The sequence below is a fragment of the Hypomesus transpacificus genome, chromosome 18 (genome assembly GCF_021917145.1).
Source record: "Hypomesus transpacificus isolate Combined female chromosome 18, fHypTra1, whole genome shotgun sequence".
NCBI lineage: Eukaryota > Metazoa > Chordata > Actinopteri > Osmeriformes > Osmeridae > Hypomesus > Hypomesus transpacificus.
The window spans coordinates 5,777,592-5,802,225 of record NC_061077.1 but is presented as its reverse complement, the minus strand read 5'-3'; the positions used below and the strand labels follow the sequence as shown (position 1 = coordinate 5,802,225).

Genomic DNA, 24,634 nt, shown 5'->3' with positions numbered 1-24,634 from the left:
GGGGCAGGCATAAGAACATTTAAATATTTCATCACAATGAAAAAATAACTTGAAACAATGTAATGTTGTTTGTAATCCATTTCATACTATTCTCCACATTGAGCTTCAACATTGGAAACGACTGAGGTCAGATCAATCACTGATCACGTCTCCTCTCTTCCTTCCCTTTCTTCCTCCCTTTCCCCCCTCTCCCGCCTCTCCCCTCCCTCCCTCTCCCTCCTCCCCCTCCCCCACTCCACAGTGAAGTTTGACGACTGTATGGGGAGTGATGGCGTGCTCTTCCTGAGCAGCGATCCCAGTTTTGGCGTGCGGGCCGATGGCTCCATCTACGCCCAGAGAGAGGATGCCAGTCTGACAGAGCCGGTCCAGTTCAAGCTGACGGCACGCGGTCCAAACACTCATGTGTGGGAGACTGTGATCCAGCTGGCCCTCATCGACCAATCAGCAGCTCCTCCACACGGAAATGAGGTACGCACACACACACACACACACACACGTGCTCACACCCATAAACAGCTCCAGAGTGTCATCCCTGACATAATCTGCAGGCATTTGAGAAGCGTTTTTTCAGCTGAGATTCAGGGCACATGCCCCGGGGGTGGAGCAGGGAGGGAACGCACCACACAGGTGCAGAAGGTGCTATCACTCTATCACAGGAGGCCAGCTCTCAAGTACCCATATAAGCTGTTAGTGGAAAGCAGACAGATTCCTCAGACCTGTACCACCCCCCCACCAACCACCACCCCCAGGTCCTGTTGCACATGGTGTTCTACTGGTATGAAGTCTGCAGTCTCAGCAGTAGAGCTCTGACGTGCAGATCTGATACACTGATACCAGACCTGAGTGCAGATGCCCAGATGTTACAGTAACTACATTAATCAGCACACACACATACACGCTCACATGCTCTCACACACACACACACAATTATAAATTGGCACAGAAGGTAGTGTAGCCAAGACCCACATGACCGTTCACACTCAGACCTACAAAGGGGATGGACGGCATCCCTCTAGTGTGTCAAACACATGCAGCAGAGACAAAGGTATCGCTTCCAGTCCTGATGTCTGACAAGACTCACCCTTGGTCTTAATTACCCTCCAGGCAACCAACACAGCCAGCCAACCAGTCAGTCAGTCATCCAACCAGTCAGTCAACCAGTCAGCCAGTCAGTCAGCCAGCCAGCCAGCCAGCCAGCCAGCCACATAGTCAGCCAGCCAACCAGTCAGTCAGTCAGTCAGCCACCCAAGGCACTGGTGAACATACTCCAAGTAATAACATTGGAACATGTCCAGTATGTCAGTATGTGTGTTTACATCTCAGTATCAGTCTGTGTCTGTACCTAACCGCCAACAGAGTGGCTGACTAAGCCTATGTCAGTTATACTGACAGTCCAGGTAGGGGGCTGAGCTCACCCAGCACATCTCCATACCTCCTGCCCAGTCTGCCTACACACATCCTGCTGCTCAGCACCTGTCTGTCTCCTAGCACGGGCTAGGACCCAGGCTAGGACCCAGGCTAGGACCCAGACAGGACCCAGGCTAGGACCCAGGCTAGGACCCAGGCTAGGACCCAGACAGGACCCAGGCTAGGACCCAGGCTAGGACCCAGGCTAGGACCCAGGCTAGGACGCAGGCTAGGACCCGGACAGGACGCAGGCTAGGCAGCAATCTAGGACCCCGTGTGGAGCAGGCTAGGAACCAGGCTAAGGTCAGACTTGGAGACAGGCCAGGACCCAGTAAGCTGCAGGCTAGGACCCACCTAGCCCCAGGCTAACACCTGTCTAGGACCAGACTAGAATCAGACTAGGACCCCGAAATAGGAAGGACATACACAGAGGAAGAAAGTAAAGTTACCCTCTAAGCTGATTGGACAGTTTAGTTCAGGCTGAAGCCAGGATTGTTCTTTCCAGCTCTCTCTTTGCTCCATGTGTATAGTTCACCTTCCCATCACAGACGAGTCCCATCTGCTGTAGTGGAGCACAGAGGAGGGCAGCATGGGGAGTGTTGGCAGCATAGCCACAAGGGCTGGCATAAGTCAACCAATCACCCAAGACCACGATGTGCCCTGTGTCCCCCAGTCTGCTGCCCACACTCTCATCCACTCTTCAACCAGACAGCAAAGCTGGGGTGCGTTTGCGTGTGTCTATTAAAAGGTACCTTGTAAAAGAAGCTGAGAAACAACAGAGAGGAGACAGGGTCAGACCTGATCCACATCAGCTATAGGTGGGAGGGGAAGCTGGTGCGCATCATATAAATGCAGAAAACAAGATGCCTAGCACAATGTTATATCTCGTAATGGGATGTAGAGTTTTGTGGCCCGTTCTGTTAAATAGGCAATAGTTTCCAGATGTCTGGCTCATATCACAGTGTGTGAGGTGGAGGGAAGGAGGCAGGGCGCAGGGACGTTAAGGGTGACTTGGGGGAAGGGAAAGGGGAGGCATGGAGAGACAAGGGGAGACTGGGGAAGCAGGGGGAGGTTAGGGGGAGGGTGATGAGAGGAAAGCTGGGATGAGAGCCAGCTGGCCTGGCCTAGTGGCACCAGAGCTTGAGGCTGCATCCATTTCACACTCACTGACTCCTGTTCACACAGCATGGGTGTGTGTGTGGTTGTTTGTGTGAGTGTATGTGCGTCTGTGTAAGATCAATTGTGAATACGTTTAAGTGTTTTATTTATTCTGTGAGTATGTGTGTGTGTTTGTGTGAGTGTATGTGCATGTTTGGGTGTTAATGGGTGTTTGTTTGTAAGCACCTGAATTTAAGTTTGAAGGTTGTCTTTGTTTTTTGGATCTTGTACGTACTCTATTAGCCAGTTCCAACCATGTATTTCCATTATGGTGGAGGAACAACCTGGAACAATGATGGACTCTTCTTTCTTTCTTTCTTTCTTTCTCTCTCTCTCTCTCTCTCTCTCTCTCTCTCTCTCTCTCTCTCTCTCTCTCTCTCTCTCTCTCTCTCTCTCTCTCTCTCTCTCTCTCTCTCTCTCTTATTTAGACATGGGAGGGGGGGGGGGGTCACAACTGCTAACCAACATATAATCAGACCTCCATCTCCCTTACCCTCTACCAGCCCCACCTCACCCCTCCACACCCAGCATGCCGGGGTGAAGTGGGGCAGCTTGGTCCTGCAGTCAGACCTACTCAGCTCTCCATGACATGAAGAAGGAGAATACATGTTTCCAGAGCCTGCGCACATCTGTCTCCTTCCTCCGACTGACAAACACAGTTTGCATCCATGTGCCATGCTGGCACACACACGCATGTTTCACTTGGCACAGACAGACGAGAGGTTCTCTCCCCCAACACACACCATATGGATCAGATTTAGGACTCACCTGCCACACTGCACACGGAACAAAAACCACATCACATGCATGTTTGGATGTGGTGTGTGTGTGTGTGTGTGAGGGGTGGATGTTGTGTTGGTTTGATGGTCTGTGGAGCGTGAGGAGAGGACCTGGAGCTGGATCTAAAGCAGAGATAAACAGAGCAGGCTGTACCAGAGGCAGCAGCTCCCCTAGTGGTGGAGATGATAATTACACAACTCGCTTTGACTCCTAAGAGACAAGTAATAATGACATGAATACGAGTTTCTACATACATGCATGCAACCTATGGGTAAGTCTCCCTCCCCACATACACTCATACACACAGACTTATGACCTTGCAACCCTCCCCTTCCTCCTTCCTTCCTCCTGCCCCGCTCTGGGCGATGATCCACCCCCTGCCTGACGTTTGAAATGTGGGGCCTGGTTGACGTAACTGAACACGACACCTTCCCCCCACGGGTTCACACCGCCCCCTCTCCTCCCTCCTTCCCTCCTTCCCTCCATCCCTCCCTCCCTCCCTTCCTCCCACTCACACACAAACCCACTCCCACGCACACACACACAGCATATGCCAACCCTTCAGACAGGTTTCCTTTAATGCAGCCTTAAAAGCCTTTCTCCTGGATGTCCATCTAATGAAGTGAGCTTGAAAGCATTGTTTTCTCTGGCAGGTACAACCCACCTTTGGAGGGAACTAGGCAACCGGGCATGAACTAGAGGGGGGTACAGAGGAGAGGCCTAGGTTTATAGACTGAGGAAAGTTCCACAGAGGTGGCTATTAGTAGAATCCGCTTGCCGTGCAACATGACCCCTCAGCATTCAAAGTTTGCCAGAAGGCCTGCTTTCTTCCTCTGTTGTTGTTCTTGTTCTTGTGTTTCCCCCACATTTTAACTACCAATGACGAACCACAAGGCCACAAGCCACGGAGGGAGAGGGGGAGAGGAAGTAGGGTTACAGTGAAATCAAATGTTGGAATAGGTATTAAAACAGCAGCCTCTTTATATGTAAATGTGTGGTGATTGAACCCCCTTCCCTTGACTCCCTCAATACATGAAGCTTTTTCTTACAGAGTTTGTTCTCATGGCTCTTGACACTCACACACACACACACGCACATAGACACACGGAGAGACACACACAGAGAGAAAGACACACACACACACACACAGAGAGACACACACAGAGAGAGAAACACACACACACACAGACATAGACACACAGAGACACACACACATTGAAACACACTCACTCACACGCACATGGTAATATAACTCCTTTGATTGTACCACAGAACCCTACACCGTTCTCTCATGCTCCTTGCCCTGGAACAATGGGACATGGGGGTGCAGCTTATGTGCTGAGACCTGGGGGAGAGTGTTAGCCAGGCATTATCCTAGCTCCATACACTTACCCTGCTAGCACTCCCTGCTCTTGGTAAATAGCTATTATTGAGACAAGCTGTCAGGGTCTGCCAACAGGGAGGAGAGAGGGAGACAAACAATCAAACTGAAAGAGCTACAGAGAGAGGGCAAGGGGGAGAAAGGGATAGCTAGACAGAGAGAGAGGGAGAGGAGGAGAGCGGCATAGTTGAGAGATTGAGTGTGATGACAGATCTAGTGAACTGCAGACAAGTTTTCTCCTGTAACCCTGAGATACTATAGGTTAGTAAACTGTTCTGTAACACTGAGATACTGTAGGTTAACATACTCTCATGTATCACTGAGATACTGTAGGTTAGTAGACTCTCATGTAACCCTGAGATACTGTAGGTTAGTAGACTCTCATGTAACCCTGAGATACTGTAGGTTAATAGACTGTTCTGTATCACTGAGATACTGTAGGTTAGTAGACTGTTCTGTAACACTGGGATACTGTAGGTTAACAGACTGTCCCATATCACTGAGATAAAGTGACAACTAGAACCACTGCATGTCAATTCCTGTATTTATGGATATATACCCTGCAGGCACAGTTTAGGTTGAAACCAACAGGACTGCAGTTTATAAAGTGGGCTGTAACTTTGATATTTGCTTTTAGACCTTGAAAGGTAGCTATAAAAAGTGGAATTCATCTCCAGCATTTCAACCTTAGGACACATATTGTATTTGCACAACATGTGTAATATGTACGTATATAAAGATATATATATATATGAGACAGAAATACATAAATACATGGAACAACAAGTTTCAAAAGCAATACTGTGCTCTTTGTCGCTCTATGGATGTACAAGTAATTACCTTCTCAAGAGCTTTATGCATAGATAGCTTTACACTGCACTTGCTTAGGATATGCCTTACAGTAAATGCTGCAAAGGAAAGTTATTTTATCCAGCTCAATATATGTTAAACTACTGTAATTTCAAGCTCTATATCCTTTATGGAAGAGTCTTTGTTGAAAGTCTTTAGAGATAGAACTAATAAAACCAATTTCTGATGAATACTCCGATTTCCCTCATAAAGGTCCCAGGCCTAATCCTAGCCAGGTGGAGGGTTAATTGAAGGCAAGCTAAAAGATAATGATCTTGACTCAGCATTACAAACTGAGAAGTCAGTGTTAGGAGTGTGTGTTGTGTGGCATTGGGTCTTTAAAAGGTGGCTCGGCAGTGTCCTTGGCTGGCTGAATAGGGCCTTAAATCCCAGACAAAGACATGTCCCTTCTGTACAGGACTTTACAGCCAGGTGGAAATGACAAGGTCTGCTCTCTCGCTCTCACACATACTGTACACACACACACACACAAATTCACACATGTGCATAAAGCTCATATTATCTGTTTACCCAGATCGTCGGAGAAAAGGAGAGGCTCGCTGAGAGGAAAGAGTACAAGCAAGAGTTCCAAGCCCCACCTTCCATCATCATGTTTCCAGGGCAACGCCAGGCAAGCTCCAATGGGCTGCGTCGACAGAAGAGGGACTGGGTGATCCCGCCAATCAATGTTCCTGAAAATTCTAGAGGACCATTTCCCCAGATGCTCGTCAGTGTAAGTAGAAGCTTCAGGTCACATCCCTAATCCTGCGAATCTGAGCGGTCATGGTGATGAAGCGCTCGCGTGCAGAGGAGAGCCTGTCAGGACAGCCCGGGGGTGATGATGAGCATGTACTGGTCATTATGGGGGGATTATACTGTGTGTTTGGGATGTGATTACAGTTGGGAGTGTACTCAGGTGTTCTCCTGACTGGACTAAGAGCTTTACTCCTCCAGAACAGCTAAGAAGCTGGATATCTCTGAGCCCTCACAACAAACCTGTCCCCCCCCCCCCCCCCCCCCCCATATCCTTTTTCCTTATCCCTCTCTCGTTTGTTTGCTTCTCTAATAAAACATTTGCCTCTTTATTCAGGCAATCCAGTGAAGTTCAGCAAAGTTCAGTAAAGTTCAGCGCTATTTTTTTTAGCTACCTTTAGGATGCAATTTGTCACAGACGTTCGACTACGGGGTGTACTGAAGGTTTGTGAGAAGGCACCACAGTAAGGAAAGCCTCTAGTACAACATGAAGAGCTCCAATACCCTAGCAGATAAGCAGTGCAGGAGTTCAACCTCTCAGGTCTAATAAGACTATGGCCCCAGGGCCCTCTTAAACAGATAAGCATCTTGTTTTGAACTACGAGAGCTTTAGAGCCTGATTAGATGGAAACCTTCTCCATCCCACCCCAACAATAATGTGGACGCACAGTCTAAACCCTCCTTATTGCTTTCATAAGGCTGTGTGTCAACTCACTGTGAGCAGTGAGAGTGCTGGCTGGAGTCTCCCCCACAAGCCCCTCTCCTCCCCTCTGCTCCCCTCTGCTCCCTTCTGCTCCCTTCTGCTCCCCTCTGCTCCCCTCTGCTCTTCTCTGCTCCCCTCTCCTCCCCTCTGCTCCCCTCTGCTCCCCTCTGCTCCCCTCTGCTCCCCTCTCCTCCCCTCTGCTCCCCTCTGCTCCCCTCTGCTCTTCTCTGCTCCCCTCTCCTCCCCTCTGCTCCCCTCTGCTCCCCTCTGCTCCCCTCTGCTCCCCTCTCCTCCCCTCTGCTCCCCTCTGCTCCCCTCTGCTCCCCTCTGCTCCCCTCTCCTCCCCTCTGCTCCTCTCTGCTCCTCTCTGCTCCCCTCTGCTCCCCTCTCCTCCCCTCTGCTCCCCTCTGCTCCCCTCTGCTCCCCTCTGCTCCTCTCTGCTCCCCTCTGCTCCCCTCTGCTCCCCTCTGCTCTTCTCTGCTCCCCTCTCCTCCCCTCTGCTCCCCTCTGCTCCTCCCCTTGATCATTATTCTACACAGCTCTGCTTATTCAGTATTCCAGAGACGGCATCGCGGAACAACGCGAGTGACTAGCATCGGTACAAATTACATTTCAGCTAGTTGTGAAAAGTATGGGAAATAAACAGAACAGGGAGAAGGGTTGGAGGTTGAGATTGAGAGAGCTGTGTGGAAAAGGAACAAACATGAATAAATAAACGTTTGTGTAAATGTGTTGTTGTGCGAAGGGTTGCGCTGCTGAGTGTTTAAAATTCAGAGATTCTGTCACAACACAACGCTCAGCTTGTCTCAGCCAGAGAGGCTGTGGAACCCTGGGCTTGTGGTGTGTGCTCCCGTTCATCCAAAAACATCACTCTCAGTCAAATATAGCACTGGTTTTGCTCTCTTCTTCCTTCCTTCTTTCTTTCTTTCCTTCCCTTTATCTGGGATATCTTGCCATCAGCTTTCTCTGGCTGTTTACATAGCACTCTCAGTTTTAGCTTTTGGTATCAAATTGTGCAGAAGAAGCATTTTCTTTAGTCTTCCTGTCTTTGTTTTGCAACCTGTTTTTATCTAATCCCAAGGGGGAGCCTGCGGAGCAACTTAAAGGGAACTTTTCTTGTAAAGAAAAAAAAAGCATTTGAAATAGGAGAAAGTTTATGAGCCTTTGTTGAAAAGCAAGGGTGTTTGGGGGGTGAGAGGGGGGATATTTGGAGATCTGGCGCACGTCACCCTGGCAGTGCTGGGAGTCCTGAGCCCCAGCACTGAGCCCATCAGCACCCAGACAGACAGCTCTGATGTGTGTTTGTGTGTTTGTTTGTGTGTGTGTGTATGTGTGTGTGAGTGGGGGGGGGGGGGCAGTAGACAGAATCAAAGAAGCATTTGGAAAAGTAGAAAGCAGCCACACAATCCAATTCTGGGCTGTAAATAGGGCCGTTAGGGGCTGGTGGAGAGCTGGGAGAGAGGAGCTGGGAGCGAGGGAGAAGTGATGCGTGTTGATGCCTCTTTGGGGTCTCCGGCTCCAGCTTTCTTCTAATAATGTCTAGAGGCACTGAGGGCCTTCCCAAGATACAGCACCCAGCAGATATTTAACAAGGAGCCGAGGGGGGAGGTGATGCCATTCATTTTCTTGTTTTGCGATTTGTTGTTTTGTATCAACTGCTCAAATGGTGCTCATGTGAAGCGTTGCTTTTTACTTTCCAATGCTTTTTGATTGGATACCGTTGAGACAACAGGGGAAAGGACTGTACATCTTCTACAGTGGTGGTGATAGAGTGGTGGTGTTAGAGCATGTTTTTTGTTACAGCTGTCCAAGCTTTTTACTAATAAATTATAACTAGTTGGAGTGACCAGTATCTATCTATCTCCGTCAATCTCCCTCTCTCCCTCTGCCTCCTTGTGTCTCCTCCTCTCCACCTCTCCTACCTCAGTATAGTGTCTCTGTGTGGTGTGGCAGTGACTGTGTCATGCCTACCTTGCCTAATGGCCTGTGAAGCCAATCCCAGTCCTAATGGGCTGTTCTGTCATCCCGCTGAAAGCTGAGTGACACCCAGGAGAAGCAGGGCCCCACAAGTGCACTGCTCCTCTCCCAGTCCAGACCCAGGGGCCATCAGCGGGACAGGCAGGGTGACAGCACCCCTCACTAGCTTCTCCACATGGCTCCGCTCTGTCACTGGGCGTAGGCCAGCACTGGCTGGGACATGCGGGGAGGGGGGGGGGGGGGGGGGGCGGCCGAGAGTAGGCCCGAGAGCGGAGTCACTGATGCTGTTCATCACTAGAACTGGAGCAGATCATCGCTCTTTAACATGCAACGACATCAAAGTCCATAGCTTGGAACACGTCAGCTAACACTAACACCAGGACTTCAGCCTGTTTGCAGCCCTGGATTGTTTTCTTTTCTCCCAGGTGGATGTTCTGGTTGTGGAGAAACCAAGATAGAGTGCTTCAGAGTGGTTCTCCTCGGCAGACAGGAATGAGTGACACCGCAGAACTTTAACAAGCACCAAGAAGAAAGACAAACAAAAGAGAGATTGCACCAAGGAGCAAATGAAAACATGAAAGCCTTTCAGGAGAAAATAAGAAAAAAGTTCTAAATAATGATAGGGGGGAAAAAGAGAAAGAGAGGAGTGAGTACTTGTTCACAATAAACAGGTGTTCTTAGTCCTTTTCTTTCTTCTCAAGCCAAACAACCATCAATGGCATGTAAGAGCCATTGATTTTTTCAGAACGGCTTTTTGAAACCTTCCATTGATTCACACACTTCTCCTGCGGCACACAGCCATTGATTTTTTTTTGCTTGGGTAAATAAAGACTCAACTGCCCCCCCACCCCCCCAGAAAGCCAACAAACCCCCAGACCCCAGCGCCAGGGTCTCCAGAACGTTCTGCTGTGAGGAGCCGGGTGCCAGAGGTGCAACAGCTCCGAGGCAGGGAGATAATGACCAAATTGAAAACCTGGAGGCTGCAGGTTTGGGTTTAGGTCAGAGAGCTGCTGTGAAAATAAACTGTGGGGACCACAACTGTGAGCTGTCATCACCATGAGAGATGGGTGTCCAGGGTAGGAACCTTAATGCTGTAGAGACTGGAGCTGTTGCTCTAGGTTACCTACTGTCTGGGCTCTGGTGTGAATCTCCCTCATTCCATCTCCTCGCTCCTGTTCTTCTGTGCTTCCTCCTCACCTGCTGTCTCCCTAATATTGACGCTCTTATTTACAGTACACATTTACATTACATAGCTCTACCCTTTTTGTATATTTTTTTTTCCCCAATGTCCAACCGTGATTCTGTCCATACATTCTCTCTAGATTGGGTTGAGAACCCAGTGATTGTCTTGACAGAGCGCCCATTTCATCCTTTAATAAAGGAGAGACAGACTTATGGATGTCACCTGGACATCAGTCCCTGTTCGGCCCGAGTCATCTCAGCGTCAAAGAGCTGTCCCTCCATCTATGTGACAAGACTCATATCGTTTAAGACTGCCCTTGGGAGAGAGTTGGCAGAAATGTACTTGTAAGATATGTAGCTGCCTCCCACAGTAAGCATCAAAGAACATTCTATTGACAGGGTATGGATTGACATCCCACAGAGACAGTTTAGCTGCAGCACTCATCCCACCAAATAAATGTCCTTTTTCTAGTGAGTGGGTAATTTTCTAAAGCCTTTATTGATTTTCAGCAAGAGAAACATTTTGGTACAGAGATTTTATTTGCCGTCTGATGTCCCAGTATTGACAAATAATTGAGACTAGACCATACAATGTAGCTGTTGATGACGGTTCAAAACAAATTGGCATCCTATTTCGATATGGTGTAAATTGGGCCTGCTACCTCCAGCAACGGCCTTGTACTGCACCTCTCTGCCTCTCTGCCTCTCTGCCTCTTTGCCTCTCTGCATGAAGGGCTAGCCTCTTGAATAAACAACTGCTTCATCCAGTGTGTGTGTGTGTATGTGTGTGTGCGTGCCCCTGTGTGTGTGCTTGAGACGGTGTGTGTATGACATCTCTGTGCATGTTTACTCGGCCTAGCTGCCATAGCACTTGTACTGCAGTTCCCTGCAGTCCCCTGTCCCCTGTGGAGCTTGGGAGAACCGTAGAGAAGCCCCCGAGGTGCCCTCTCCATCTTCAGTGTATGTTTACCCGTGATTAATGACTCCACCACTCCACTGACAGACACGGCAGTAACACACATGGCCTGGAAAGGAGAGAACAGGAGAGAGAATAGGGTGCAACAGAAAAAGTAAGCTGAGCTGCAGCTTATTGAGTCAGAGGATTTAATGGGATATGAGCAAGAGTGTGTGTTTGTGTGTTTATGTCAGCGCGTGTGAGTATGACTGTGTTTTGTGTATTTTTAAGGAGATAGAGAGCTTATTGTGTGTGTGTGTATATACATGCATGTTTTTGTGTGTTTGTGGGGACAGGGCAGGATTAGAGTGGAGGCTGGGGCTGTGTTTGGGTCTGATAGACTTCCCAGAGCCCGGCATGTCCGTGGCCTCCTCAGGGTCTAATGAACCCTTCTGGCGTCTGCTTCCTCGTTCTGTGCCAGCACACACCACACCGCAGCGCAATGCTCCAATCTGACGCTTCATCCCTCTCCAGTCTTCCTGCTGAGGCATGCTCTCAGACACACACACACACACACACGTAAACAGAAAAAAGCTTGTCCTACTCAGGCAGTTAACAAAAGAACTGTGTGGTGCATGTGTCGCGCCAATGCTTTTGTATGCGCACATTGTTTAGGGTTTTGTTTGGTTGCATTTTTGTTTCATCCCTGAACAATGAGGCGAAACAGCCAAGCCAAGTACAGGACTTCATCTTGTTTTCTGAAGTCAGTCCACCAGAGAAACCGCATAAGGGGAGAACCCCAGGGTCAGGGAGTATTTAAGGATCGCAGTCTTGTCCAAGTCCCAGTAACTAGGAAACCACACTGTTCCCCATATGGAATGTTTTATGCATGTTAAATTGCACGGAACTCTTTTTCCGTGCCCAAAAATTTCAGGCTGTGAAAATAGTCAATGGTTTGGACACACCAAGTGGGCAATATGAACACATTCAATGTTGCACTGTGGCTTATTTTGATTGGAGTTCTGTTTAGTCTTGAAGCCTTTCTCTCTCTCTCTCCCATTTTACCTCTCTCTGTGTGGGGGAACGTTTGACCCTGCATCACCTCTACTTGGCAGTCACACAGACCATTTCATTCACACGTGCACACACACCCAACTACAACCACACACAAAGGAAGTAATGAAGTCCATCATGTCGATAGAACAGACAGAGCAGAGAGAGAAGGATGGGATGGGAGAACACCTCATCTACAAGGAGGAAGGGAGGAGGAGGACATGCTGGAGGCAGGGAGGAGGAGGACATGCTGGGGGCAGGGAGGAAGAGGACATGCTGGAGGCAGGGAGGAGGAGGAAATGCTGGAGGAAGAGGATGGGGACCTTTGTCTACAATTCTGTCTTCTACAAGAGCAAGGTCCAACAGCGGGTCAGCGATTCATGGGCTCCTTGTTTTATTCAATAACACATCTTGGCTCATTTCAACCACTCTTTGTTTAGTTTAATCTCCTGAAGAATTCTCTCTGGATGTTTTACTTCCAGAGCCCCCTGGTCTGTTCTCTTCCAGCATAAGCATTCACAGTCTTCTATGGTTTAAATCATCATCTCTAAACACACAGCTTGATATTTATTGTTCCTCTCTTCTTGGCAGTTGATAGATGACTTTGCTCAGAAATGTACATTCTGAAACTTGAACGCTGGTGTGCGTGCGCTGATGATTCAGACTGGGGCAGATGTCCTTGTGATGTACAGACTAGTACTCAGCCTGTCTGAAAATGCATTATGTGAGTAATGAGGCCTAACTCTGGTCTCTCTGCAATCAGAATGAAGCTGGGTTTCTTCTTTAAACTCTTAAAGGAAGCAATTTGCCAGTGACTCGGTCCATCAGTGTTTCTCTATCAGAGTTAAGCTGGCAGTAGTAGAGAGAGAATAAGAGTGTAAGGTGAAAGTAGTGTTCATTGTGATGCTAGCTAATGGAGTCTTAGGATCAGGGCTGGGTTATATCCAGCCTGTTTGACAGGTCAGACCATTAGTGTAAACTGGATAGAAATATGGTTTCCCTACCGTCAGCATGGTGCACTGGTCCAGTATCCAACAGAGGGTCTGAGTGTGTGAAGGAGCATGTTTTTTTTTTGCAAGGTAAGGAGGAGAAAGAGAGGGGGGAGAAAAGGTGGAAACGGCATAGTAAAAATAGGAGTTCAGTGAAAAGCTTTAATAATAAATCACTTCTGAGAGATTTACGAAAGGAAGTAAACAGTAGCATGTGGCCATGCCTTCTACACAGGTCTCTCGGATGATAAATGACTGACCAACTTCATTTCCTTTCCTCTAATGAAATTAGTCAGATCAATGTCATTGCTTTTTGCATCCCCAGGAAATTGAGTCTCGTACAATTTCCAATGGGAAACAAATTATTGCTACATTTATGTAATTGTCCACAAATAATGTAGCTTCTTTACTCATCAGTGTGAGACTCAAATTAAATGCTTCACTGTTTATCAATTCAGAGTTTGCACTCGTGGAAAACATCGCAGCAGAAAAGCACAATGGTAATAATGATTTCCAGAAAGGGTACATTGATATTAGTTAATGCATTAGTTAAACATTAACTACTGTTCCATCTAGTACATGGACCTTACTTTCCTTTTAAACATTTAATTACGTTCACTTGTGCATAATTAACCATGTGTAAATATTGTATATCCATTCATAATTTGATATAAAATGCTATTGCTTTTATTAGGTTCACATCTTCCTCTCGAAACAGTGGAGAACGTACAATGTAATCATCGTTAAACCCAATAAACACAAGTGTCCACTTCATTAACACACCTTAACTGTTGTAAATAATTAATGTAAGGTGTGTGTGAACCTTGTAAAGGGGGCACTAACTGATCTTTCACATCAGGCTATAACAAGGACGTCGGCTTTGCTGGCTCCATCTCTGGTTAAATGAAACAGTAAATCATGTTTTCTTGAAGACCTCAGAGTTATCTAAGGGTCAAGGACAGCAGTTCTGGCTGCTATCCTAGTGAATGAGTGGGCCTTTATGAGACAGATAAATAACATCTTTACAAACAGCCCTCCTCTGGGCCCTGGAGACCTTACAAAGTAAAGTAACACAACTGAGTATGTGTATTAGTGAAACAATACCTTAGGACCAGTCTAAGAGACAAACAACAAGAGTCCTATGCAGGCAAGGCATAGGGAAAGGACGCATCTTAGCATTTAAGATGCAGACAGGAAGACAAATACACACACACAAAGTTTACGACAAGGCTTCACAATGCTACCATTCCTTTTAGTTCTGAATGAAATCATAGTCACAAAAACAGGCATTCAGGGGAAATGGAAGAAAAGAGCACTTGCCAGAGAAAAAGTCCTTGGACATGAGGTTGAATTGAATTGGAGCGCTTTGGATGCAAGTCATTTGATGTAAAATTCTAATCTCACTTAATGTGCTTGTATTTTTTCCATTTCTTCCTCGTTCAGCCTTTCTTACCTCGAGGACATGTGTGAAGGAAATCAAAATTGGGGCCTTTACCAGAAAAATCTGATCCTATTTACTTCGTCATTTAGAAAGAAAGCCCTCCTTCACATTCCGTTCATGTTAATATAATGAATATGGTCATGGGCCTGTGGTGCCTTGTATCCATCTAGTAATAAATCTGTGGGTTTGTATGTGTGTGTCTGTGTGTGTGTGCGCATGCGCTGTGCATTCCTCTATATGTGTGTACGACTCTCCATCTAAAATGGTTCACATCTTGTCAATGAAACTGCTGTTCAGATAAACAGTTTAAGACCAGATAAAGGTTTTATACATTGTCCCTAAACATAGCTACATCCTTATTGCCTTTCACTTATAAATATCTTTAAGAGTAGACCCAGACGCCTGGGATTTCATTTGGTCTTCATTTTCAGGAGAAAAGAACATTTCCTCGAACACTCATAAAGCTTTATGTAATATCCCACAATGTTCATAAAGAGTTTTTTAAGTCCCTCCAAGTCTCCAGGCATCCCTGCATCCAGGGACTCGCATACGGCATCATCACAGGCTGTTGTGTTGGGCTAGAAACATCATTCCATATACGCTGACCTGTTTTAGACTCTTTAGTTTTCACTAGGCTTCATGGGCTTCATAATACTTGAGGTGATGCTGGCCAAGATGTTGGGCTTTGGTCTGTTGCCACTGCGAGGCTTCCAGCTAGGGGAAAGAGGCCGTTGCAGGCCACACACACCTGCGGTGGGCCAGTGCCAGTTTCCACTGAGTTCTGATTCATTTCAGTCATGAAAGGGAGGGTCAGGATGTGGCTGTGAAAGCGTGTGAAGACAAATCATCCCAACCCTCCTCCTGAGCTCACAAATAAATGGACACTGGCATAAACAAACACACACATACACACACACACACACACACACACACACACACCATGTTCTCACACCTCACTCTTTACCCAGGTTCATTTGTCAAAATGACAGCTGGACAGACACAGGCTGAATGAGAGTTGGCCAAGCAGATTCTCTCCCTGGGTTGAACTGAGCCAAAACATCATGGGAAACATACTGACACAGACTGGAGAAGGCTGTGGTTGGAATGAATGTGTGTGTGTGTGTTCTAGACACAGCAGTCTGATGAGGTCCAGCTCTATCTCCAGCATGCTTATGCTTGGCATGATGCAGGTTTGGCAGGGAGAAGTCCGTTTTGTCAGACATCCAGTCAACATCAAACATGAACACCCCCCCACCACCTCTACACCTCTCCATCCCCCAGGCAGCTGTCTACCTGGTGCCACTTCCAAGGTGTTTCCTCCCCTGGGCGAGAGAAGACACACACACACACACACACACACACTGCACTATTCACAAGACCAATTAGCTTGATGGGGACTCTGAACCGCATGGTGCTTCCTTAGTGTGTGTGTGTGGTTGGACTGATTGTGGCATACAGTAAACAGCAATTCACACACTCAAACTATCTTTGTTCAAACCTAAATGTGTCTATATGAGTGTTATGAAGCCATAGTCAAGGTTATGAGTACACGACGATCACTATGCTAAACTCTCAATAAAGATTTCTACAGCAGCCTATTGTCCCTGCCCAGGCCAATCCAATTGCAGTGGGAACCTTGGCTGCAGTCCCATTGGTCACTAGTCCTCCACAGCCCATTAGAGTTCTGCTGATGTAGTCTATTCACACACTCTTTTTTCCTCACACTCCTTCCTCTGTTTTCTCACTACTCTGCATTTCTCCTCTTCACTGCAGCCTGATAGATTTTGAATGTGAGAGGGAGGGATGGAGGGAAGAATGAAGGGGGGTCAGGCACTGTGTGTGTGTGGGTGTGTGGGTGGGAGAGGGTACTGTATATTGTGTGTATGTATGTGTGTGTGTGTGTTGGGGGGGGGGGGGTAAATGGGGGAGAAAAGTGCAGTAGCAGCACATTCCCCCCTCTGCCCCCTGCCTCTGACAGTCCCCCATAGTGTTTTGTCTAATTATCCAGATTGGAAGGGGGTTATGGAGCAGAGGTGGGGTCTTGATATTGTCCTTGTGAATATCTCAGGGACCCACTAAAGAAGTAATTCATGCATCCAGAAGTGATTTCATGATTCAATCAATCTCTTAATGAGAGAAAATTAGAGAGATTAACAAAGAAAGAAAGAGAGAGAAAAGAGCAAGATGGTCGCCCCTTCATTCCTAACCCTGGCATGAGGGGTTGCAGCCTCACGTCTGCCTCTATAATGCCTACGTTCTCTCCATTCTTCACAGAGGAGAGAGAGTCAAGCCTTTGTTACCTCCCGGGAGAATAGCTTCCCTAATAGGGCGGAAGCCGGCCCTATTCATGACGAGACTCATTTCACATGTTTTCTAATTGGAAAAAGTAATTCACAGCTCAACTTTCATTAGTTCACATTCTTTTCACTAATATTGTGAAATGGATTATTATTCTTACTCACTGTTGGTCTGCTTGGATCACCATGCAGTACACACTCATAAGCACACAAGGTTTGGTTGTTTTCCATGAGGGTGTATCTAGTAGCAGTGTGGCACTGCCACATCCTCACCTCTCTTTTGTTGACGGTTGTTCCCCTCTGAGCCCCAGTCAGTGTGTGACTCGATGGCCTCTATCTGTATGCCTCAGACTCAGCTAGGCTTTATTCTGCTGCACCAGGTAAATATCTACCTGTTTGCTCCAGTCTGTTTGAATGTTTGGAGTGTCCCTGTTTGTCTAGCTTCAGTGCTGTTCTGGGGGGATGTTCCAGGCTGTAAAGGGCTGTAAAGCTGAAGACTCTCATCCTGACTCCCTCTCAACCAGTGTCAGTCCTTGAGACGAGCAGGAAGAAGCAGACAGGCCTGCATGTGTTTGTGTCCCTTACTCTGCTTCAGTCCCTCTGTCAGTAAAAACACACAGGTCCCTCTCAATCTCATTTGATTGCTATTGTCTCTATTATTAGTACAGATCTGCCATAGCCTCATAGATATCTCTAGAGCGGACACACACAATGGCCTGCAAAACATGTGTACGGCCGTTTCTGCACATGTTCTGATGTTTATTAAAAAAAGACAGAGAAACTGCATACCTCTCCACAGCTTCACGACCGACTCCTGGTATAAGTAGGAGGGCTAGATACAAAGGGCGTATATTACCCAAGCTCCACTCTGAAACATCCCACAAAGCTGTTGGATGGAGGGACAGACTTGAAAAGCTCCTGTCATTCACCCCCCTGGCTGAATGTATGTTCCTACAGTCTATGTAGGTTTAGATGTCTTTCTCTGTTGCCATAGTTACACTCACCTCCCCATGTCAGAGTGAGTCTTGTGTTGGGTCTTTTCCTTGCTGAGAGTATGTGTACGGTTGGCTTTTATATGTGCATTACCTTCCATTGTTTAGTATGCTCCTCTGCCTCATTGTGCCCTGGTGAGAAGGCCACAGCGTGGGCAGGGCTCAGAAGGGCTCTTGTACCGGAGATGAAAACACACACAACAGCAGAATGCACTAAGCATTCCAATATCACACAGACCAGGGACATCCTGACCTGCCCAGGCTTCATCTTCAAACAGCAAGCCTGAGCTGAACTGGTTTCATCTTCAAACAGCCTGAGCTGAACCTGCTGAAGCCAACCCTTGCAAGAAGAGCAACTCCAAAGTGAATCTCCAGCTAATACTGCTAAGGGCTGTACTACTGCCATAGCCACTGACAGTTGCTTAGTCCTTCAACAGACATGCCTGTGTTGTGTAGATGGAAGTGCACCTCAGCATTTACAGGTGACTGTAAAAACCCACATCACCAGAAGAAGACAGGGCACAAGCAGTCCAGCAGCTGATGTTTGGGGTCCGTAGGAGAGATGTTGACAGGGTTCTCCCCTGCTCTCCAGAGACTCCAGAACCTAGCCTGGTGGCAGGAACCAGTGTTTATATGAGTCCTCCTCTTTCTCCTTGTCTTCTCCTCTGCCACCTTGTCCCAGGAGACACGCTAGCATAATCATTTCTCATTTGGTTGAGTTTCATTTATTTATTTATTTTCTGGCAGAAGGGAGCTAAGCTCACCGATAAGATCTCCTTAAGACCCAGACAAGTTGTCAGTAATGATGGGAATTGCTTTGATCCGTCGACAAATAGGTCATTTAGCCAGTGCCTGCTTCCTGGGGAGGGATGATACAGTCTCTCTCTCTCTTTTGCTCTCTCTCTTTAATTCTTTCTCTTTCTCTTTCTCTCTCATTTTCTTTCACCCTCACTTTCTTCTCTGTCACTCTCTTCAGATACACACATGCACTTCTTTCATAAAGATGATTGAGAACGAGAAAATGAAAAGTTTTATTATCATTATAGTCTTTTATTATTAGAGCATTTTAAAATGAATCCCTTTACCATTCATTACCCAACATAGAACTACTGAGTATCCAATACTTTAGTGTGTGTGTGTGCATGTTTGAGAGAGAAAGAGAGAGAGACAAGGAGACAAATGTGTTTCCTGAGCCATTGTTCATGGAAGCCAGAATGATAGACAGGGATGTTTTCACCACATTTCATCCTTCTGTGTGGGTCTGTATGTGTATGACTGTACGTGTATCTGGGAGGCCAGGGTGACAATCAGGTGACATAGGTGACATTCCATCTGTCATGCTGCTTGAGAAAGGGAGGAGCAATTACAAAGACTGCCACATAAGAAAATAAAGAAAATCCTAACAAATAGTTTGGCATTAGTGAGATAAATATAAAAAAAGAACCTCCAAACTAAACTGCAAATCTGTCCTGGATTCCTTGATTTGATGAATTTCTAAATGTTCTTCAGAATGATAGAACGCTAACAGAATGTGGAACACAAACAGCCACATACAAACACATGCCGGAAGCCAGTGCCTGTGATGATTCTGGCAGTGTCTTAGTATTCCACTGATGTTGTGTGAACATAGTGGGAGGGAGAGTTAATTGGCTGGATTGGAAACATGCAGCTGATTTCCCCCCTGAAGCAGGAACATTTGGAAGCGACTAGGAAATAAGGGGGTGGGACAAATCCAGAGGAAATGAAGGAGCGCTATCACTTCCTAACTGGGAAAGGATTTATATGGCTCTGAGTGATGCAGTCGTATCATTTTTCATGCACGATTGCTGTCCTCATGGAAACCCCCTAAAATAGAGGAATGACAGAGTGAGTGAAAATCAGCAACAGAGACAGAGAGAAAAACAGAGACAAAGAAAGACAGTGCGAGGGTATACTTTATTTGTCCGTAGAGTGGCTCTGTGGATTACATCACATTAGGAGCAGTAGTTAGAGTCAATGTCTGTCCTGACACGCAACATGGAGGAGAAGCTGAGGGATGAGGCGAGGTCATCCTAGCTTGCTGTTTCTTGCATAAGATGATATTCCTTTCAAGCACTTTTAGCCAATGATAGCAGTTTGTGTACATATTATCAAACCCGTGTGCAGGTACCTCACTGAACTCATAAGAGATTATCATGAAATTCCCCTAAGGAGCATTTTAAGTTCACACACACACCACACAAACATGCATTTCTAAACTGTGTTAGGGTGGTTTCTAAAAGCCCTCCTTGAGTTTGCCCTGATAGCTCATGTTTCCCACAATGTATCAGATTCTCTCCCTGATTGAGTGCTGGGCTGCAGACCTTGTGATGAGACGGGGGCTGTTGGAGGCTGTATCCCTCCAGCGTCTCCACAACCAAGCCAAGAAGACTGGAGTGTCGGGTGATGATGGTGACGATGATGACTGGGTGTTTTTGTGCTGCCAGATCTAGTGTGGATGACACCTGATGCTGTGGGTCTTTTCCCTCTCCTTGTTAGGCTCCAGCGAGGCGCTTGGTGGGCAGGAGCCTGGCATGTCAAAAGCACTGGCAAATTGGTGCCATGAGTGCTGAAAGATGGAGACAACTTTCATGGAGTCTTTCTCTTTAGGGGCACTCATGCCTCTCCTGAAATAACTGCTGATTGGAGAAGAGAGCTTGGTCTCTAGGGTAGGAAGGGTGTGTGTGTGTGCATGTGTGTGTGTGTGTGTTTATGTGTGTATATATATATTTGGGTGTGTGTGTGTGTTACTTGGACTTGCTGAAATAGCTGGACTATGCTGGTTCTCTTTTCTCTAATGGAAGGAGATGGGGAGATTGGAGGGTTGGACCTTATTTGGGCGCTAAATTGAAAGACTCCCCGAAATGAGTCCCAATTACTGAGCACTTCAGGCCAAATCACAGGCCTGGCTGTGCACTTAATGCACCTCATAGGTCTTTATCTGCTCTGGAAGGCAGGAGGAGGCCATCATGTACCTCTCTCCAATACGCTTCATCCTAGCACGCTATGTTCTTCACTGTTCTCCAACTCAGTGTTGTGTGTGTGTGATGGTTGAACGTGTACAGTAAGTATGGTATGTTTTTGAAGTGAATCTTGTCATGGGCTTTTCTTTCTGGCAGTTTATCTTTGTTTCCACAGAAACAGTTTATTCTCCCTTAGCTTGCTGTCACTTCCTTAATTATAGCGCAGAAGAAAATAACTCTCCATGTTCATTCACATATTTATCTTTTCTTCTGCTTACAATGTGCCATTTTTCTCAACAGCAATCCAGTGAGTCTTTAAAACTCCAACTGTCTAAGTCACTGAGTAGAGATGAAAAACGTTCTTTGCAAATGTATGTTGATTTCATTTCTCCTCCCCTGAAATGTATTGAATTTCTTTCCTGAAGCACTCCAGTTCTGCCAAACGGAATGCGTTCTGCGTGTGCCGTACTTTAGCAATAATGAAATCCTTGGGTAGGGCTGGGAGTGCCATGCCATGATGGATGTGTGTGCATGTGTGTGTGTGTATGGTCGTGTGTGTCCCTGTGTGTATTTGTCAGATGAATAATGTACAGTCTCTGATTGCTGCAATGATTGTGCTTGGAAAGGAGCATTGCACTGCCAGCTGCTATATCATGAACTGGACTTGGAATAATAAACATCTTACACATTAAACCAATGGATAAAATTGCACAAAGGAGGTGCGTGTGTAGGTGTGTGTTTGTGTGCGTGTTTGTTTCCGCGCTAGCGTCTGTGTGTATGTGTGTGTGTGTGTACGGAAGGCATTGTTTCACTGGATTTCTATTTGAAACATCGCTACATGCTAATGTGAACAGCACCGAGCTTTGAAAGTGGGTAGTGGGGAAGCACAAAGAGCCATGCGCAAAGAAAGGTGGTGTGTTGTGACACCTTTGGTGTGTGTGTGTTTGTTGTGTTGCAGATCCGATCGGACCAGGACCGGGACATCTCGATCCGGTACAGCATCACAGGGGTGGGGGCAGACCAGCCCCCCAACGAGGTGTTCAGTATTGACCCTGTGGCTGGGAAGATGTTTGTCACCAAACCTCTGGACCGCGAACAGCGCTCATCCTACCATGTGAGCCACAAATACACACACACACGCACACATGCGCTCACACAAATACACATTAATACATAGTATAGAATTCATTAATTGCTATACTATTACTATAAAGTCATCACTTTCATCTGGCAAGGATTTGGCTCATTTGTCTCCTAGGTCACTTTCTCTTTTTCTTATTTGAATGTAAGTTGCAGTTCTGCAGGGCCTGGAAGCCCCACTGTTTCAGCTGGGGTTGACTAGATTTATGCCTAGGCAAATGTAGGATCGATGGGATGATTTCTAGGAAAGGCCCCGGCTTGGTGACTGCTGCCTGAGTTAGAGCCTCGTGCTGGCTGCAGGGGAAAAGCATCCAGGGCAGAACAGATGAGCCTCTGGAGAACAGATGTAGGAGATGGAGTCGTCTGTGTGGACAGGACACTCCTACCCGTCCCACTGAGACAGAAACTCAACTGAGATGAGTCGATCAAAACTCGATTTGAAATAGAGAGGCCTCTGAGGTGTGGATTGGACACTGAGGTCATGGGGATGAATTTCTCAATGATTCTTGGCAGCGAGGTTGATATTTGACATTGGTACGGTGTTCATTTTAGGACATCCGAGAACGATGGCGTTTGGTTTGAGAGCGTTTTGTCTGAGAACGATGGCGTTTGGTTTGAGAGCGTTTTGTCTGAGAACGATGGCGTTTGGTTTGAGAGCGTTTGGTCTGAGAATGAAAGATGTTTTTTTGACGGCGTTTAGTTTGAGGACGTTTTGTCTGAGAATGACAGAGGTTTTTCTGAGACTGAAGCCGCTTGGTCTGAGACTTGACGCCTTTTCGTTTGAGTCTGAGGATGTCCTAAAATGAACACCGTACATTGGGCATTTATTTAATGAACTGGCTTTGGTCAAAGACAAAAGAAAGCTAAACTTTCTTATCTCCCAAAAATAAACAGTCTTCTGTTCAAAGCTGCCCGTCCAATCAGATACATTCTGAGGACAAAAGGGCTGTAAAAGCAGCAGCAGTCAGCATTGTTTTACTTCCTGTGTTATCTGTATTTGGATGCTGGCCATGTGCCAAGTGTTACTCCATGCATGTTGACTTCTGTTCCCGTGCCTCCACTCTCAAGATAATAACTTTAATTCAGATCCTGAATTACATTTTGCCTTCTTTAAACACGGCGGCAATCTCTGACTCCTGCTGTTATTGAATTGGGGGGGGGGGGGCAGGGTGGGGGTGGAGATAAGGGCCAGGCTGCCAGGGGGTTTGGCGTGGTACGTTGGCAGTGTGCGGATATTGGGTGCAGGACCAGATCAGACAATACACAGGAAAAAGTAAAGTCAAATTAACCTTACTGAGACCCGGAGATGCAATTTTTGTGAGGTTCAGAGCGAAGACAAGAGGGGAGGGAAACTGATGAGGGGGGGGGGGGGGATGTGGAGAGATCGAGGATATTCACCTGCCACTGCACAGGAAGCGCTGGGGGAAATGCTGCTCATTTCCTGTCACCACCCGACAGGCTCCCTGGCTACAAACAATTTATGCCAGCTGACTGTCAGCCTAGCTAGTGTCCAGAGAGACAAAGAGAGGCTGGAATAGGTAGGGATGAGTTTGGAGGGGGCTGTGCCTTTTAACTGCCCATAGTGCCCAAGTTGACCAGTGCACAGCTAAATAAAGCAGACAGTCACAATGAGGGAGACAGAAAGAGAGAGAAAGAGAGAGATACATTCTTTCCCATTGTAGCAATGGACAAAGAAAAGCTATTTCTATTACAGTTTCCTTTCATCTTTTTCGTGGGTGAAAAGTCCTGTCGATAGTGATCTACATACATTCTAAAATGTTAAACACTAGCCAGCTTTTCATTTAGCAACATGGTGATAGGATCAGGGTTCTGAGTGTCCTCCTCTCAAATAACATCCGTTATAAAATGCCCCAAAGGCTCGAGCACCCTGAAGAAACCCTGCATGAACTGTCACCCAGAATCATTTTTTATTGTTGCAGAAAAGATGTATTTCATCTGGTAGTCTGTTAGTTTGACCCTTTCACAAGCTTTGTGAAAACAGACCACACTGTTTAGAAAGTTCAACATTTCTCACAACCCAGTTACATTATTTTGATTTTACTACTACGGCTCTCATCCAAACATTTTGCTTGCACATTTCTTGAAAGGGAAAAATCCGTGCACATGCTTGTCAGCCCATATTGATTTCTGTATTAATTCCATGTCCAAACTTTGTGAGAAATCCGAGAGTTGGCGTCATTATTGATCTTGATGGAACCAGCCAGCATCTCAGATCGACTAACTGCATTTGTGATATTGTAGAGAGGTTAAGAGATTTTAGGATTCCTGCTCAAACAAACTGGACAAAATGTTGGCCTGAGATCTAAGACTATGAAACAAACATTGGGTATTTTAAAGTGAGTCAGTTCTTGTGATGTTTGTTTTTGTTGCCTTATTTGTATGAACAAGTTGTGAGGATTAGGTGTAACAGAGATAAGAGTGCTGTGTTGGTACAGTTGGAGGCAGGAAACTGTATAAACCTTCCTTTATTTTTTCTCCCCTCCACTATGTGCTATGTTATTGAAGCTGGAGGGCGTGCTTACAACCGGGTTGTTTTCTTCTTATTTGGAAGAATATTTCAGAATTTGGCCTTTACTGTTGTAGCAATATTAAGAACTACCTTAAGGTGTAGTCAATGTTGCAATACTGGGTCCCA

General features: G+C 46.6%; 1 protein-coding gene across 1 annotated transcript in view; it reads left to right on the top strand.

Annotated features, from left to right (window-relative positions):
- The first annotated feature begins 245 nt into the window (after positions 1-245).
- Positions 246-24,634, top strand: part of LOC124480602 (cadherin-4-like) — a 48,203-nt gene continuing 23,814 nt past the window's right edge. The window contains exons 1-3 of the mRNA XM_047040084.1: positions 246-468; positions 6,111-6,308; positions 21,797-21,952. Coding sequence (XP_046896040.1) covers positions 259-468; positions 6,111-6,308; positions 21,797-21,952 — 564 coding nt within the window. The 5' untranslated portion in view covers positions 246-258. The remainder of the gene's footprint in view (positions 469-6,110; positions 6,309-21,796; positions 21,953-24,634) is intronic.